At 36.6% G+C, this 19,020-nt stretch overlaps 1 protein-coding gene across 2 annotated transcripts; it reads right to left on the bottom strand.

Moving 5' to 3' along the window:
* On the bottom strand, nt 5,226-16,452 carry LOC109229068 (obg-like ATPase 1). Of its 2 annotated transcripts, XM_019394383.1 has the most exons (13): nt 16,199-16,452; nt 15,561-15,728; nt 15,197-15,320; nt 14,936-15,027; nt 14,009-14,107; nt 13,239-13,352; nt 12,213-12,277; nt 11,082-11,198; nt 8,191-8,266; nt 7,436-7,528; nt 6,929-6,979; nt 5,595-5,694; nt 5,226-5,511 (listed from the first exon to the last, which is right to left on the bottom strand). In XM_019394383.1, exons 1-12 carry the CDS (start codon nt 16,283-16,285, stop codon nt 5,596-5,598), a joined length of 1,185 nt encoding a protein of 394 aa, XP_019249928.1. In that variant the 5' UTR covers nt 16,286-16,452; the 3' UTR covers nt 5,226-5,511; nt 5,595. The 2 variants fall into 2 exon arrangements, with proteins under 2 accessions (XP_019249928.1, XP_019249927.1); XM_019394382.1 differs by having other exon boundaries at nt 5,226-5,694.

Genomic DNA, 19,020 nt, shown 5'->3' with positions numbered 1-19,020 from the left:
GGATTCACTGAAAATTAATAAGTTCTTAGGAGGTTATCCTTCTTGTAGTAAAAAGAGCAATACTAGCCAGGTTTCAGCTGCTGGTTCTTCTAAAGCGCCCAAGCACGCGGACATGGAAGTTCATCCATTTGAAATTTGCCGCAACTGCATGTTCCCTCTTCAAGGCACACTATGTTTCGCTTTACCCCCTTCAAGCACAGTATATAACTGCTCCTTAGCAAGCCCCAGCTACAAAAGTTTTTAAAAAAAAAGAAGCTAAAGCACATTATATATTATTATACAGAGTTATACATCCTTACACAAGCAATAAAATGCAAGTCAACAGTGTCATGCATCATTATATTTGATTCGTTTTACCGTCATTTGCTCCGATGCAATCAGATTTTCCCGAAGGAGTTTGTCGTACTTTTCGCCAAGCTCTGTAGATGTCTCCATTGCACTTTTTCTGTTTTTGTTGTTCCACTGTTGTAGCAAATTTGTCATGTACTCCAGAAATCACATTACTGGTAACTCTCTAGCATCTTTGTTTGATGCATTAATTGACTCTACAATATTGGAAGTCATTACCATCGACCTTTTCACTTTGGAGTATGCCCTAGACCACCTTTCGTAGCCAATTTCGAACAAGTAAGGCTGCACCCTCGGATCAATTTTGCACATCTCTGTCATATGGTAGTCAAACTTCTCTATCGTGTAAGCTCTAGCCAAAGCGAAGAAGATATCCTTCAATTGTTTGTGATGTTTCTTGAATGTGCTTGACATTCTGCCACAAGTGAAACATGCAAATACAATGTGGCACTTCTGGGTACACAACTTTTGTGGCATTGAAGATGCTTTCATTTCTATCTGAAACTATACACATCCCTTCCCTAACACCAAAAGTACCCTTTATCTGGACGAAGAACCACTACCAAGATTTATTATTCTCTGAATCTACAATTGCATATGCAAGTGGAAGTAGGGGTGTGCATTCGATTTATCGATTCGATTTTGACCCTTATCGATAATTACTTATCGATTATCGATTTGTACATATGCTTATCGTTATCGTTTCAATTAGGTTTCGATTTTTTCGATTTTGATTTATCGATTTTTGGGGCTTATCGATTAAACGAATAAGAAAATTTGCGGGATTCCACGGAAAGTATATCGCTATAAACATGCCTAACTAATATGGACAAAAAGAAGCTAAAATAAGATGAACACTTGTGTCAACAAGCACATGCAACGAAACTAAAGTAAGGGATCAAATGTATGCCACCAACACTCCAACGGTATATAAAAAAAAAATACATCATCACGGCTAATTTTGTTTTCCTTTTTTTTAGCAAGACATATAAAATAAAAAATTCTGCATCTCATTAAAAAGTGAACACAAATTAAAACTCAACCTACATGTAAGATTGAAAAGGTGAAGATTTCTCAATTTCATCTCATCGTCAGTTTCAAACGTTGCTTCTTCACTGGAGTGATTATGCCGTAGTAATAATTCAAGCGAAGCTATCTCCTTGGAATGATGTTTCCTTACTGTTGGTGCACTATATATAGTCATTACTGTCTACCTTCCGCACAGGATTTCTATCTGCATTGGCTTGCTTTTAGTCTTGAATAAGTAAATTGGACCTTCTTCACTATGTCCCATACTAGGTTTGATCCCAAAAGCTTGTCATTACCGGGCTCAACCACCCTGACGAATATAAATATTCGTGTATTTTCCATTGACGGAGATCTGTTCTGATCGTCAATATCAATGGCGGAAGTTTCCTTCTGCTTTCCCATTGTTGAGAAATTAGCTTACAACGGAGTAACCTCTCTAATTCTGTTTTCCATTAAGGGTATATTTATCTTTTTAGTATATCTTATCGGTTTATCGATAAACCGATAACCGAAGAGGACAAAATCGAAATCGAAATCGATAACTCAATAAGGAAAATTTCGAAATCGAAATCGATAAATCGATAAACCGATAACAAATAATCGATTCGATTTATCGATAAACCGATTCGAATGCACACCCCTAAGTGGAAGGATTTTTTCTGTTTATACAAAATAGATATTAGGATTCAGACAATTATACAAATCTTATACACATTTATACATGAATATACAACTTTATACATACTGCAAATTTTATAAAAACAGCAGCTCTGAAAACCTATACACGTTTATACATGAAACTACAACATTATACAGACTGTAGAAACAAGGTAGATACAGTCAACTCACCAGCTCCATCCTATGTGCAAGCAATCAATATGGTACCTTTATATGCTGCTTTAAAGAAACTTCCATCAATAACCATTATCGGTCTGCAATGTTCCCAACCCTTGATAGATGCATATAGCGAAACATATGCATAAAGAAAGCATCCATCTTCTGATTTGTGCAACTTTGTAACCGTTCCTGGATTCGCATGCTCCAACATATACAAATACCTTGGCAACGCCTTCTATGAATCGCTCGGATTCCCTCTTATCATTGCCATTGCTATCTCTTTAGCTCTCCATGCTTTCATGTAGCTCACTTCAACCCCGTGTTGCTCTTGTATGTCCTCTATTATATCATTTGCGATGTAAACTTTTTTTGGATTAACATACTTGTCCTTGACTATACTAGCAATTACACCTGAAGTAGCTTGACGTGTGTTAAGTATCTTTCACCATAGTCGCATGTGTGATTATTATTGTAACTTCTCGCCTTGAATATGTTTGCCTTGTAAACGGCAGAAGATTTAAAACTCCAAGCACAATTATCATCCACAAACATAAGGTGATACCTAGGATTAAAGATCATTCAACTTCTAAATACACTTGTATACAAAAACATAACTAGATATATACTAATTTTACTACCTATATACAAATATATACTACTTTATACATATTTATACATATATATAACAGAATATACAACTATTGTCATACCTTGTTGCGCTTGATCTCTTCACCTTGAATTGGAACCTCTCGCGTACAGCCAAGTTCTTCATCACACTGACAACTGTCTCTTTATCTTTATAAACTTTATCCTCCTCAACAAATTCTTTCAACATATTATCTATTATACCCGTGTTTTCACTAAATTTCGTGTTTTCAATAAATTCGACATCAGGCATAATCTCAGTGCTATCAATTGTGGATACATCTATACAATTGGAACTTGTAGCAACCAAACATCTGGAACTTGTAGCAACCAAACAACTGGAACTTGTAGCAACCAAACGATTATCATAAATCTCTTTCACAGTCACATACAACGGGTATTTAGTGAAATTCAAGTTCTTCTTCTTTAATAAGATATACACCTTAACACCCGTATCGTTGTAAATCAGGATCGGTGGCAAACCATCCTTGGGGAGAAAGTTAATCTCTAATGTGTTTAACTCACAATCGATTCTAATCTATTCCGAAATAGCTGCAACTAAATTGTTGTAGCTGAATGTCAACTCGATTATTACACAATCACCGACAAAATTGATAAACATGTTTTCTTCCCATTCACCACTATGAAGAACGTAAACTGGAAAAATCTCCATCGAACAAAAAGTTGAAATCAAAATTGCAACAAAAATGAAAATCGCGCTGATTGCAGCAAAAAAAATTCACTTTTCGTGTTTGATTTGCTGTTAATTCGAGATGAAGAAGAATTTCTAGGTTTTTTGGAGTTGCATTGACTGTAAGATCGCGTTTTTTTAGATTTGGGGAAGAAGAATGGAAAGAATGAGAGAAAATATGAAAGATACAAAATCCCGCTTCTGAATCCCAAAAAACGGAAATAACGCCCTTTTTTCGGAAGGGCTATAAAGTTGAAAAGTAGGCAGCCCAGTTATTTTAATATGAAATTTTCCCATTGAAAAACATGACTATTGTTGGTTTGATTTGGTTTATAAACTTAAAAATTCGAGACAATTGGTTTGGTTTGGTATTTGAAAAATCCGAACCAACCCGGCCTATGTACACCCCTAACCGTTACCATGAAAAATATTATATTCCAAATTTTAATCTTTTATATATGGATTAAGGGCGCTGAGGTGGCATGCCATGTAGCATCCACCTCATCAAATGTCAGTGTCACGTAGTATTGGATATCCACATTGGACAAATTTAACGGAAGATGGGTATATTTGAACCAATACTATTACGGCAGAGGTATATTTGAACCAAAAGTATAAGGAGAGGTGTATTTAAATATTTTGTGATAGTATAGGGATATATTTGGCCCTTTGCCGTATCAACTTTATATCAAATTTGTACAAAATTTATATTTAATTTGTATGCTGCTATACAATACATTTTTCTTTTCTTAGCTTGATTTGTTAAAGAAAGAAATGCAGTCCAAATAGGCTCATTTGCTTGGTTCGTGTTCGTTTGAACTAAAAAAAACTTGATATTAATAGGAATTGAAGGATTTTGGAGGGGGGAAATTTTAAGGCCCACCATTAGAAGCACCATTATCGCACTTCAGAGAAATGGATTTTGTCCGAGATTTGAAAGTTATGTGAAAAATCAACTACGTAACATAGATTCTTGTTGGAAACACTAATACGAAGCTGAATTTGAAATTTGGAGGCGATTGAATTTGATTTACTAGCGCTTAGGTCAGAAATTTCGAAGTCAACTTCTGCGAAGAAAACAACTGGGGTATTTTGATTTGGCCGCTAACTATACATAAGAGATTCTGAGGTTTGATTCAGAGCTGTAATTGACTGTTTTCCGACGGCTATAGGGATTAGGAGGGAGGCAACAGAGAACAGGGAAAGAGGAGAGAGGAAGGGAGATGAAAGAGATAAGAGAAAAATGCTGCCCTAATTACGATGTATATAATTTGTAGAAAAAACCAATCAATTTTGGTAAATAACTTTATAAGTTAGTGCATATACGAAAAGAGCCCCAATTTTTATGAGCTCTCGGGTTCCTATATCGTTAATACATTTCACTCCCGTTTTTGAATCCCACAAGTAAAAATTTTGGCCGCCCTTGCAGTATCATTAGTTTATAGCCTTACTCCTTCCTATAAATTGTGGCCAAGGCACTTTGGTTATAATGTCAGTCTTATCTCTTTTTTATATAATTAGGAACATTGCGTGATGCTCTATGATTTATACATGTTAATATTAAAAGATTTTTATTTTTCTTAAATTTTTATTTAATATCATGTATTAAAGTTTTCATAATAACTAAATAATAGTAATAGATTAAGTGATAAAATAACATTAGAAAATTCTAGCTTCCAAGGCAAAAAACTAACGAGATTCAAATTTGTCGCCATTTCTCCAGATCATTTCTTCAAATACTACATCACAAATGCAAATACGCAAATGCCAGAACCACTTATAAATTGGATTTGGCAACATCGCACTGAAAGAAAGTATATAGTATGCAAATCAAAAGACGAAAAAGACTTGCATGTCCGACAAGCTATAAATGCAGATTGACACCTATATGAAGCATATCATAAATGCAGAAGTTTGCAGAATCCTCCCATACAAGATACAAATTTCTCTGCCAATTAGACCTAATAATCATGGGCAAAATTATATCATCTTCCAACTCGCAACTGAGTTGACGCAGCTTCATAAGTTTCGTGTAGAAACGCACCTCACTTCTTCCCACCGCTGGAGACATTGAACTTGAAGAATATAATATCTCCATCTTGGACCACATAGGTCTTGCCCTCCTGCTTGTACTTCCCTGCAGCCTGTGGAAGAGCAAATTCACCTTAGATAAATTTGAAATGTCATGTATAAAGGAATTCCAGCTTTGTGCACAACTCAAGTCACGTGAAGGAACAAAACTGTAACCTTGCAACTGCTGGTTTTGGCTTATCAGACTTGTTCATTGGACAACATAACAACACATGAAGCCAGTCCTAATTACAGAATTGAACAATAACATGCACAATGTACAGCTCCTAGTACGGAGATATTGCCAAAAATTGTAATCTCGTCATTTCATCTGTTGCTTATGAAGAGCATGCTGACATCCAGTTTGCTTCCATTACCAAAATATCTTTTTATTTATGAAGTCCATCACAAAGTATATTCGCATTTCATTTTTCTTAACATATTAATATGGGCCGACTTGCACACACCTCAACTAGCACTTGCTATCTCCCACCAGCACATGTACCGGACAACACTGTCCACCGAGACTTCGGCAGATTGGACGAAATCACCTTACATTTTTTTGTCTCAACTGGGATTTGAACCCTAATCCGTAGTCTCCCATGATTTTCACCCACTTCATTAACCGCTAGGCCAATGCCTCCCGACCCCCCCCCCCCCCCCCCTTTTTTTTTGTGATAAGTAACTTGAGTAATACATATATAGTGTAGCTTAGAGAAGAATTCACAGACTGTCATATCCAATTCACCTAACAAGATGAAAAGCTGCCCTGACACAAAAAGGTAAAGGAGCGGGAACACATGTCTGGCTGGATATTATATATACTTGGAAGCACAACCATATCTGAAGAAAAGAGAAGATATAGGTATAACCAGAGCTATTATTTGTTTAGGAGTTGAGTTTTACTACTGTCTTTCACATTACTTTTATTTTATGGACAAATTTTATCAGAATTTTGTTTTACCTTGTTTTTGTTTTCTGAGAACAAGTTGTGCTGAATACAGCACAAAAATATGAGAAAAGAATAATATATAGATATAGGCCGTGCTACCATTTGTGTGAGAGTTAAGTTTAACTCTTAGTCTTTCACATTATTTTTGTTCTCGTAGAAACCTTTTATTAAAAGTTTTTTTTGATAATGAAAAAAAAAACCTTTTATTAAAAGTTTGCTTCAACTTATTTTTTGTTTCCCGAAAAAAAGTTGTGCAGAATTAAAGCACATATTATTTCCAGTATAGAGTCTTATGCAATTCCACTCGTGAAACTGGATGCGTCATTATATTGCCAATGATAACTCAATAAGAATACCTTTACAGCAGCCTCACTACCAAGTTCCTTTAGATCAGCAAATTTCATCACCTGAAGACACCAATGCCCAAGTCAGCACTTTCACGGGCTAGTATTTGTATCAAGAGAAAAGACACGTGGCAGCTTAATATTAAAGCACTCATAAATGAAAAGGATATAACTTTTTCGAATAAGAATCATTGGCCCAGCACAATAAAATATTTCAGCTCCAATTAACAAAATTCCCCAGTTTTTTGGGGCAAGTCCAATTCCCAAAAGTCTACATATGGAATTCAATGTTATTGAAGTTTTCAAGAATAGGCATTTTTTGAAAAAAGAAAGGCTTTCCTGGAAAAGCAGTTTGGAAATCGCTCAGGAGTTTCTAATTAAAACATTCAATTTATTTATGGGGGTAAAACCACAACCTGCACCATCCAGTCAGGTAAGGAATAAACTGAAATGTTTAGGATCTAACTTTCTGAATCCTGAAAAGGGTAGGGAACAAGGAAAAAGAAGGAACAAAATGACCTCAGCACAGATAAACCCTCTCTCAAAATCTGTATGAATTGTTCCGGCAGCTTGAGGAGCCTTCATTAGCCTGCGGATTTGCCAGCATTTAACCTGCATTAAGAGGAAAAAACAGTTATGAGGCCTGATAAACGGTGAGCTCAATTTTTATTTTATTTTTTTATTTTTGTGTGTGTAGGGGGTTGGGGGGGACCAAGTTATAGACAAGCAGAAGGGCATTTCCCCTGATTTCCCTTTTTTTTAAATCCCCATATAACATGATAACAATGTAGAATTGAATCCCTACTACAAAACAAAGTATTATGTATCTTAGAAGCAGGCCAGTGTAATAAAACCAGTAATCCAGTATAAGCATGAAAAGCATGGGCAGAAAGGACTATTGTCTCCAGCTAATTTATATACAACACACTTTCCATTTTGGAACATCTCAATTTGTTTGGCATCATTTCATTTTTATACAATTTGCACAGCTTACCAGAATTCAAATCACTAAACAGTTCAACCTTTAACTTTGATGTGATGTTTTCCTATGAAACTAACTTTTCAGCCATTACTTTTAATATGTTTCCACTATGACTAATATAATATATATGTCAAATTAACATCTTAAATTCCACATCCAGTTAAATTCTATCATGTAAACTACGATTGTGGGGGGGGGGGGGGGGGGGGGGTAAATACCTATGCAGCATCAAACTCAATGCTAATTAAGAAGGAAATGAGAGAGAATGAAAAAGAGGAAGAATTTGAAATACCTCATCTGGCCCTGCTGTGAAGAAATAAATAAGATTAATGGCTGCAAATCCAGTCTTTATGATTTTTGGGAGGCAACTGTAGCATGATAAATCAAGGTCAGCTGGATAAAGTGACGAAAATTATGCTTTTCATATATACATAGGCTTTATTTCCTGGCAGGGTATAAGGTAAATGCAAAAGATCTATTGATGCTTAACAAATAAAATGGTATCATTATCCTAACGTATAACATCGGATTACCAAATTGACCCAGAAAGAAAGCCACTGTAAAAGTAGCTTAAATTGCAGAATCGTGTATCCTCTTCCCTTTCTAGAAAGCAGATATTTAGAGGCTTTAACCCATCAAAGTAGTCCAATGCCATAATAATCTCTGAATAGCCGCATTCATCAGACATGCTTCCATTCCAAGAAATACAATAAGGTACTACTGATCATTACAACTGCAGATTAGATGTTTCAAGACAACGATGAAATGTTAAGTCCAATCATGTTTGTCAATTATATTGATTAATTGTAACCAAGCACAAGCAGCCAGGTTTTACATGCTACATCTAGTTCCTTGATGAAACACAGCTTAAGATAGATCATGTTGGACCGCACAGCACATATGGATAAGAGGTGGTATTTACTACTCACTTTGAGGATTGAATGTTTATCCTATGGTAGTGTTAATTAAGACAAAATTCAAAAACTTCAAAGCTTAAGGTGCCCGAGAAAAGTCAAATATATGAAATGATGGCTGAGAGGATAAACTTAGTCTACCCTGTCTTACGTTATATGATTAAATGTAGCCTTTGTGACAAGTGGCATGCATTGCAAGTTAACCAATCTGAGTTAGCAAGGGCTATTGTTAGTTTAACTGTTTAAATTATCTAAAAACACAATAAGGAACGATCAGCCATGTATCTAAAATATAAGGCGGCTATAAGCCTCCAAGAAAATGTAACAAAATACTTTTGATAAGTAAATATATATCACTCAGACTTCCAAAAGGCACCAAGCCAACTCTGCATAAGCTATACAATGATACAACGACCTTCCACAAACGCCGCAATTGCTCATAAGCTAGAAGGACCATGAGGCGCCCAAGGGACGTATTTGGCTAGAGGCATGGCCAGTGTGATGGTATTCAGCTAGTGTTACCAAAGGCGAAAAACGCAAAAAAGCTTTAAGGTCTATTAGGCTTTAAGCGCAATGCACAAATAAAGCGTGGGCTTTAATGAAAAAATGCGCAAATGGAGAAAAACTACAAATATGTACGTGTACTCCAAGACTAATATCTATAAGCATGAATACCGAATATATGGACAAAGAAATTGAAAAATATTTACGATAAAATGAAATATCAATTGTTTAGTATCGCCTCTTCGGGATTACGCTCATTGGCAAGGAAAAGTATGATTTAGAACCTTGATGATAACACTGAAGCGCTCGCTAAGGGAGGCGAAGCGCTCAACATGCTTTGAACCTCGCCTCAGGCTTAAGCGCGCGTTAAGCTCGCCTTTGATAACACTGTTAATTCAGCCAACTGGACGGTACCATGAAGGTGCACACACAAAAGCAATTTAGCCACCAAAAAGAAGGAAGAATGCACAGGGCGTGACAGACAAGGATGGCACAGAACATATCCAAGGCCAAGTGCACCAGTACGGCAATGCACGCCCCGGTGGCGTTGCATATGAGCACGAGGGTCCTGGCATATTGTGCATGTGAAAGTATGGCCAAATAGGTGCCAACGGAGCTTCGGAAGTTGAGCACACAAGGGCATGTTACGTCATCGACACGAGGGGCACAAGAGGAATAAGGTCTCATGGAAGGCTCTAAAGGAGGCCTCAAGGCACCCCAAATGGCGCTAGGAGGGGCTGGTGACCCCACCATGCCTACCACTGAGGCCCCAAGTTTGAATTGGAACAACATGAACAATGCTGGTTAAGGTCTACACCCGCTTCTAGAACATGGGTCAATAGGGAGAGAGGAAAAAAATTGTGAGAGAAGACAGCTACTATGGTTGTCCTAGGTGAGAACTTTGACTTGCTTTTTACTATAATAGCAACAAATTTGCATATTACACTTCTTTTATAAGAGACAAATTTGCACATTACACACAACAAAAATTATTTGCATAACCTATCACTTTTCCTTTTCTAGTTAAATACGTAAAAATGAATTTAATTAATCTCTTTTTTAAAGTATAAATAAGAATGTTATTGATCATAGAGAAGCACTAAGCAAGTGCATTCATGAATACAGATGAATCCAGAAAAACTACAAATGAGATCTCATAAAGTTCCTGAAAAGAATTAAGGGACTCAAAGAAGTTATTAATATTGTATAAATTTTTCATTTTAGTCCAAAAGGCTAATATAAACATTTACATGTAAGTATGTTCACTAGGTTCATTTACCTTATCACAAAAGCAAGTGTGTGCACGGGAGGTTACTTGCATCCAAAACAATCACTACCTTTCTTTCCAAACTACCAGAGAGAGCATGCTGAGATACTGTTCCAACTACCTCTTTATGCATGTAAAATGTGATTCTTTTTTTTAATGAAAATGTAAGATGTGATTCTTATAATGGTAGTAGCCAACTTAAGGAAAAAGATGAAACAATGAGGAAGGAGAGAGTGAAAATGAATCAGATATAACCAATAAGGACAAGTCCCCGCCCCCCACACCCCCCTCTAATAGCAATTGCTAAATAATTATCAGTTGTGAAATCTTTTAAAACTCCAAAAATTCTTTTAGAGCAATGCATAGAATAAAAGTATCTAATAGCAATTGCTAAATAACTATCAGTTGTGAAATCTTTTAAAACTCCAAAAATTCTTTTAGAGCAATGCACAGAATAAAAGTATCTAATTATTAGAGACCTTATCGCTACAACCTAACCTTTGTAACTTGTTCTCTTCACAGTATTTTGAAGCTTCATCTGGTGGCATATCAGCAAGGTTTCTCTCCACAGCAGCACTGAAAGGAATAATTATTTCACCGCCATGCTCCTGCACCCTAGAAATTTGTGAAAGCATAGTTTTTTTATGTTAACAAAGTCTTGACATATCTAGAATAATAAACAAGGTGTAATCTAGGTGAAAGATAAAAAAAAGTCATAACATAGCACCATAAAAAATACAGGAAAACCATTTAAGTGGCATGAAGGGCATCTCCAGGAAAAAAACTCATTTGAGGTGTGGTGTAGTTCTGAATTAAACACTGAAATATATTCATGATCACAATATGCCACAAACAGTGAATGTTGAAACATGACTGAAATAGTCCACATAAGAAGGAAATAGATCCATGCAAACATGAAAATTTAAAACAATAGGGTAATCACATAACCAGAGTAGAAGTTCACCGGGACCTCATCAAGATCGTCAATTAAACTGGATGCATGTGGACCAAAATGCACGTTCAAACATCTCATTTACTTGATTTAGTTTCAAAACAAAGTGAATTCATGAAATGAAGGCAAAGAAATTTAATACTTTAACACTAAGAGTGACAAAATAAGAGACCAGAAACAAGAAGCTCCACAGGCACTTAATGTATGATGGGTAAAGCCATGACTGAGAAGAGGGATTTCTTTAATATCTTGCAACTTCAAAGTAACAATTTCAAGACTAGCAGAATAGCCGAAGTGCGACATAATATAGTTTCTTTATGAGTGAGCACATTCTCGCATGCATCTGATCTTTGTTGTCCCCACATATAGTTTATGAGTGAGCACATTCTCGCATGCATCTGATCTTTGTTGTCCCCACATATCATTGCTTTGCAGATGACATTCTAGGGAACAAGAGCAAAGAAAGAACGATAATGTAACCCACGTTCTTTTTATGATTAATGATGTACCCAACCTTATATAAGCACGAGAGTGCTACATATTGCAGTATACTGATTTTTTGTAGAATTCAAAATAATCTCTTTGTCATAAACAAATATTGATTTCTCTTCTGAACAGAAAAATTTGACACAAATCCCTCGAAGTTCGTGATAACTGCTAAGAAAGATGGACCATACCAAGCATGAATCTTGGGCAGAAACTTGTTCTTTTTCCTTGCATAGTCTTTCTCATTCATGTTAACCTGCCAATGATCCGTTACATAATCAGTAGGCACAGTTCATTATTCTTTTTATCCTAATCAAGTTGCTGCTTTGTTGGCAATATAAGAAACATTAAAGCATTGCGAAAACTATGCAAACGATGTGATGAGATACAGTAAATAAACCTAGTAGAGCATAAAATAGCGACAAAAACATAGACAGGAAATCTGGCTCTTCTTCTGTCATAAAAGGAGGTTTATTCAAGATAATTATAGATTGCATAAGAAAGGTTCTCTTAATGTCAATAATTTATCTGATTTGTTCACAAGTAGAGGTGGGCCTTCGCTTTCAATATGGCTTCTAATTTTTAGGGGGGCTTCTAAATTATACAAAGAAACTCTCTCTCTCTCTCTCTCTCTCTCTCTCTCACACACACACACACACACACACTCATTTCAAAAGGAAATAGGAGGCAACATTTCTTACCTGTATTCAAAAAACTTTTATTTTATTGGTTAAGCAAAAATGGATCTTTTGGGATAGCAGTGACAACTTTGAATAGTTAACTGTAACTAAACCCAGAAAGGAACAAATCTGCCCTTTATAATACCAGTGTATGCAGTGTTATAATTTTGGATAAATATTCAAAAACCACATTTTTATGACTAACCGTTGTTTTCTTTCATTATTGATCACCTTACTATCTTGTTGTCTTTACTCCGCTTTTATATGATTATTGGTATTGTCCCTTCTTGTCTATATTTTCATTAATGTGGTGCTTATGCTTTCCTGAGCCGAGGGTCTATTGGGAACAGCCTCTCTATCCTCGCAAGGTAGGGGGTAAGGTCTGCGTACACACTACCCTCCCCAGACCCCATAGTGTTGGATAATACTGGGTATTTTGTTGTTGTATTCAAAAACCACATTGTTGTTTCCAGAACATAAGTTCTGAAGGATCTGGACCATAGCCAAAATAGGGAGGGTTAGGAACATTAAACTCACCAAGTAAACAACCGGTTTCGCAGTAAGCAACTGGAAAGTATTCAAAAATTCAACATCTGCAGCTTTCCAGTCCCCCAGACGGATATCTTTACCTTCCTTGAGTGATGCCATGACCTGTGAAAACACGCAGCATCATAGTTCCATATTTAGATCTGTCTAATCATTCAATTCTCTGTAAAATGAACTACAAAAAGTGTTCATGTTTTTGCAGTCATTACCTGGAGAACTACGGCGAAGTAAGACAGGTGAAGATGAAAAAACAAAACAAAAAAAATAAGAGAAAGTTCTTTTTCTTTTCAAATCAATTTAGACTCAACTACAAGCAGCTGAAAAGTAGTGGAAGACAAGTCCAACACCAACCTTCTCTCTGAAACAATTATGATTTCTGTCAAGACATTTCACCAGAAATGAGCATGCACAAATTAAGAAAAGTCACCCAATCAACTAATCTTATCTGAGATGGATAATCAATCATCTTTACCGATATCAGTCCCCATTCTCATGCAAAGGATGTTATGAGAAGGGAACCCATTTTTACGACAGATATTTCTATTATTTGGAGGATAAAAATATCTAACGGTACTAAAACATCTAGTTAGTTTAAAATTCAAGAATGTCAACCGATTATACCAAAACAAATATACTTCATATTGCCACCTCCTAACGTCTTGGCAACCAAGAGATCAAGAAAGTCTAAACAGATATAGAAATGAGAATAAACATTTAGGCAAGTGAAAAAAGCCAAAGGATGAAGAGCAATAGACACAAACCCTTAGAGACAATTCATGCTCTATTTTCAATTGTTTGTCATTGCTCCTCTTCATGCTCTTTTCAAGATCTTCTATCCTCCTCTCCATGAACTCAATGTCCTGGTTTACACAAAAGGATGACATATTTCATGAGATCAACCCAGTGAACATGGCACTTTTAGGCAACAAGGCGCATTCAGTTGAAGATGCCAGCATTTACAATCTACACTAGTTTTAAATTCCTTCTAAAGAGCCAGACTGACAGGAAATCCAGCATATTAGTTCCAAAAATAAACTTCCAGCAGAAAGATCTGAAGCCTCAGTAATGGACAAAACAACATCCTGATAACACAGCATCATTCCATGCAGGAATCTCAATCATGTAATTTCATAGATAATTGAATGCTCCTTGTACATTCATACATACACAAAGCACCACCATTTGCATTAAAAATGCTTTTTTTAAATTATTTGCAAGTGTTATAGTAAAAACCTATTTTTACCTGATAGAAGACTACTAACCATCTTCATGTGTCAGGAAACAATAGAGAATTTGTTCAAGTGGCTTTTTTTAATTGAAAGAGCACTCTTTCATCAAAGTACTTTCCTTCCATAACCCCAATATGAGACAGCTTTCTTGCTGCATGTTGCATGCAACCCATCTTGAAGTACCCACAGGTATTCTTTCCTTTCCTTTCCTTTTTTTTTTTTTTTGATAAATATGTGAACTCCTAGGTATTCATGATTGGGAACATAGTAGAATTTTATCTACCGAAAGATATGATTAAAGAAACTTCAACAAATTATATTTGTCAATTAAGTATTAAAGTGCAATCCACGAAATCCCCCAAACAACCAGGCGTTACAAAATGCTAACTTACTGGCTTCGAATAATTGAATACTTGCCACAACAAATTCCAAAAACTCAAGGTGCATGATCCAACATACCTTAAGCCTTAGTTCCTCACTTATAATCTCTAAATCTCTCACAGGATCAACAGTGTCATCGACATGGATAATGTCTGGATCTTCAAATGCACCTGATAAACAGCATAAATGTTTACGATGATATTCAACAGTGAGATTACATAAGATACAACTAGACATAATAACTTAGATAATACCGACCACATTTGTCAAAGTAAAACAAAGAACCCAAGAAAAATAACTCGATAGATGGAAGGACAAAATGTAGAATGATTATATTACGTAGAACATGGAAAATGCCATCAACTGCACGAATGTGGGATAAGAAACTGTTTCCCAATCCTTGTCCTGCATGAGCACCTCGAACAAGTCCAGCTATGTCATGAATTTCCAAAAAGGCAGCCACCTAGATAGCGTCAAATATTCATTAAAAATGAACCAGAAGAGACACTGGTTTAAAGACAAATTACGAATCAAAGAAAATAGAAGTTATCCAAAAGGCAAATCAAACTTTATTCATACGGAGTAATTCAATAAACAACTGGGTAACAAATAGATCGTCACAACAACATAAAGGGAAAGAAAAAAAAGTGGCACGGCAACTCTTTTTGTGGCCAGTATTAGTGGTTGAATATGGATCACAAACCTCGCTCTTGGGCTTGTAGAGTTGGCAGAGCCATTCAAAACGCTCGTCAGGAACATGCACTCGAGCTTCATTAGGCTCAATGGTACAAAAAGGAAAGTTTTCCGCTGGAATGGATAACTTTGTTAGTGTGTTGAAGAGAGTAGACTTCCCCACATTTGGTAATCCTACCTGAAAGTCCATACACAAGCTCACATCAAACTTATACAGATTTAAATAAACGTAAAATCCACATAAAGCTCAACGAGCTATCACATGAAAACTGAACCAATCTTTAGTCTCATTTCCTCATCAGAAGTTGTACATCTGCCTGAAGTCTCTATATATAAGTATATAACTTAAACTCTTCCAACTATGGGTTTAGAAATGTAATTGCATATATATATATATAGGATGCATAGAACTTAAACTCTTCCAACTATGGGTTTAGGAATGTAATTGCAGCAATTAAAAAAAAAACTTTATATGTAGAGAGGTTACTGGTAAGCTCAGTGGATCAAATTCACTAACTAAGCAAAAGAATAGATACGAATTCGTACACTATTTTCTAGAAATTATAGTAATTTCAGCTGAAAAGGAGAAATAAATGGAGATCACACATATGTGTATGTGGAAACGAGAAAAAATGAAGAGAAGCTTACAATTCCAATTTTCAAGTGAGATGAGAAACGGCCGAGAATGGGCCGTTCTACAGGAGCTTCTTTACCTTTAGCTGCTTTTGGTGGCATACTGATAAATGGGAATTTGATGTTAAAAAATGGAGTTAGCACTGAGGAGAAGGCCTAGGGTTTTGGATTATGAGTTCACGGTACAGTATCAGCAGAGGAGCAAAAAAAAGCTTTATACGGAATGGTTGCTGAACCGGAGATGGCAAGGCAGACGAATAAGAATTAACGGGCTCATAGCTTAATTTTGATTGGGCTTGATTTTAACTAGATTATCTGTTCCAAAGACCCAAGTCCACTGTAAAGAGCCATTACATTCTTGGGGTATTATAACTTTTAGCCCGCGATAGAAACTATTTACATTTGGCAGCTAAAAAAGCATATAAAATTTGTATAATTTTTATATATAACATACAGAATGTGTGTATATATATATAAAATTTTGAAAGCGCTTATACAGTAGCATTTTCCCTACAAATTTTAATGGGAAAATAAGGCAGATGGCTAGTTTTCAAAACATCTGTTTGAAATGTTTGAGAAATCAATATTTTTTAAGAGCAATTTATGCAAAATACCTATTGAACTTAAAGTAATTACCCATCTCTTGGGAAAATAAGGTTGATGGCTTAACGTTGCCACGCCCCGACCTCGGGGAGCGCGACTGGCGCTCAACCGAGATAACTCGGTCGAGCAAGCCTGTACAATAACTCCTACAAGAACTCCCCCATGATTAAGAAGAAGATCTATTTCATTAGTTAAACAATTAAGAGGATCATGCAAACGACATCAATTCTTTAACGTTAGTTATATCATTTTAAGTCTCAAAATACATACACTTTCATAACATGTGGTACAAATGCAACTTTACTAGTTTGACCTTCCCAACGCCAACATACTACCCATACTATGTCCACGGAGCCTCTAATATATATACAAAGGAGTACAATGCTAGTGCCGGCAACAAGGTCGCGGTTATACCTCAAAACTAAATGTACAAGGAGCAAAAGATATACGACCTCGAAATAAAGTGAGGCTCACCAAGTCAACTGAGAAGACGGTGCACCGCTATCACTGATCAAAGCTGTATGCTGTGGAACCACCTACATCTATTAAAGATACAGTGCCCCCGGCAAAAGGGATGTTAGTAGATGTCGAATAGTACTAGTATCAAAACCAAACACCCCCTTCAAGGATTGGAAGCACAACATGAATATGACGAATCATGAAGCAATAAAAGGGCTTAAATTAAAAAGTATAGCAAAATAATTTAAAGTTTTCAAAAATATTTATAAATTTCAAGTTGGGAATCCTCTATATGATCTCTACCACAATGCCACAACTCTACACAAAGCGACCCCGCCGCCTCACCCCAATGTGTGCGGGTGAAGGTGTAATCACAATCACAATCTCGACACAAAGGGTCCCCGCCACCTCACTCCAATATGTGCAGATGGAAGTGTATTCACAATCACAATCTCTACACAAAGCGGCCCCGCCGCCTCACCCCAATGTGTGCGGGTGGAGGTGTATTCACAATCACAATCTCTACACTCATCAACATATAAGTCTACCTTGGAACCACGAACCCCCGGATTTTTAGGTGAAAAATTTTACGGGGCCTTACATCCTCCCTCGCTTAAGATCATTCATACTCGAATGAGGGTCAAAGTTCACCATGAGCATCCAATGTGACTCAACTGCTACATCACACACCAGCAGTTCCAAGTTCTTTACTAACTTCCTAAATTTCCAGAAATTTTCACCAGAGTTTACCCCATAATTAGGCCTATCCACATGTCAGAGAATCCCAGAAACCAATCCTAACAACACATGCATAACCCAACGACGCAACATGACATGAAATTAGCACCAACCGTGACCTCATGTGCAATATATTATTAGAAAGAAACTCCCTTAGCATAAACTGTACAACTGATACATCATTCATAGAAGGTAAACTCTTAGCATTTTCATAGAGAACAACTTCATAAATACATAGTTATTCAAACAAATGAGGGTATTTCTTCTTCTTCATCTCGTCCTCACATGAGGGTACTTGTTCTTTATCTCTTCCTCGGCCTCCCATGTGGCCTCTTCAACCTGTTGGTTTCGCCATAGCACTTTCACGGAGGCAATTTCTTTATTTCTCAACCTGACATACCCCGGACTCAATTTCCCTTTCTTACCAAACCGCATTATATCCTTCATGGGGGAAACCTTCAAGAATCCCCAATCATCCTCTTTGAACTCCAAATCCCTGCGACACACATCCGAATAGGACTTCTGATGACTCTGAGTAGTTTTCAACTGTTCTGTAATGATCTTAACCTTCTTCATAGCCTGATGCACGAGGTATGGCCCTATCAACTTTGCTTCCCCAATCTTGAACCATCCAATGGGAGATCTACATCTCCTACCGTATAAAGCCTCGAACGGTGCCATCTGAATGCTACCATGATAACTGCTGTTGTAGGCAAATTCTATGAGTGGCAAGTGATCATCCCAGCTACCCTTGAAGTCAATAACACAAGCGCGCAACATATCCTCAAGCGTTTGAATAGTCCGCTCCACCTATCCGTCAGTCTGCGGGTGAAAGGTTGTACTAAGATTCACCTGCACTACAAAAAAAAACTGGAATTAGCTACGAACGTCATCGCCAATCTGTCGCAAAAATGCTCGTAGCTAGCGGAATTTCTTGATAATCCGTTGCTAATCCGTCGCTAAATGAGATTAGCGACGGATTTTTCTGTTTAGCTACAGAATTTGTCCGTCGCTAAAACCTGATTTTTTAGTAGTGC

Source organism: Nicotiana attenuata, chromosome 7 (assembly GCF_001879085.1).
Source record: "Nicotiana attenuata strain UT chromosome 7, NIATTr2, whole genome shotgun sequence".
In the NCBI taxonomy this organism is placed as follows: Eukaryota; Viridiplantae; Streptophyta; class Magnoliopsida; order Solanales; family Solanaceae; genus Nicotiana; species Nicotiana attenuata.
This window is presented reverse-complemented; position numbering and strand designations above follow the sequence as displayed.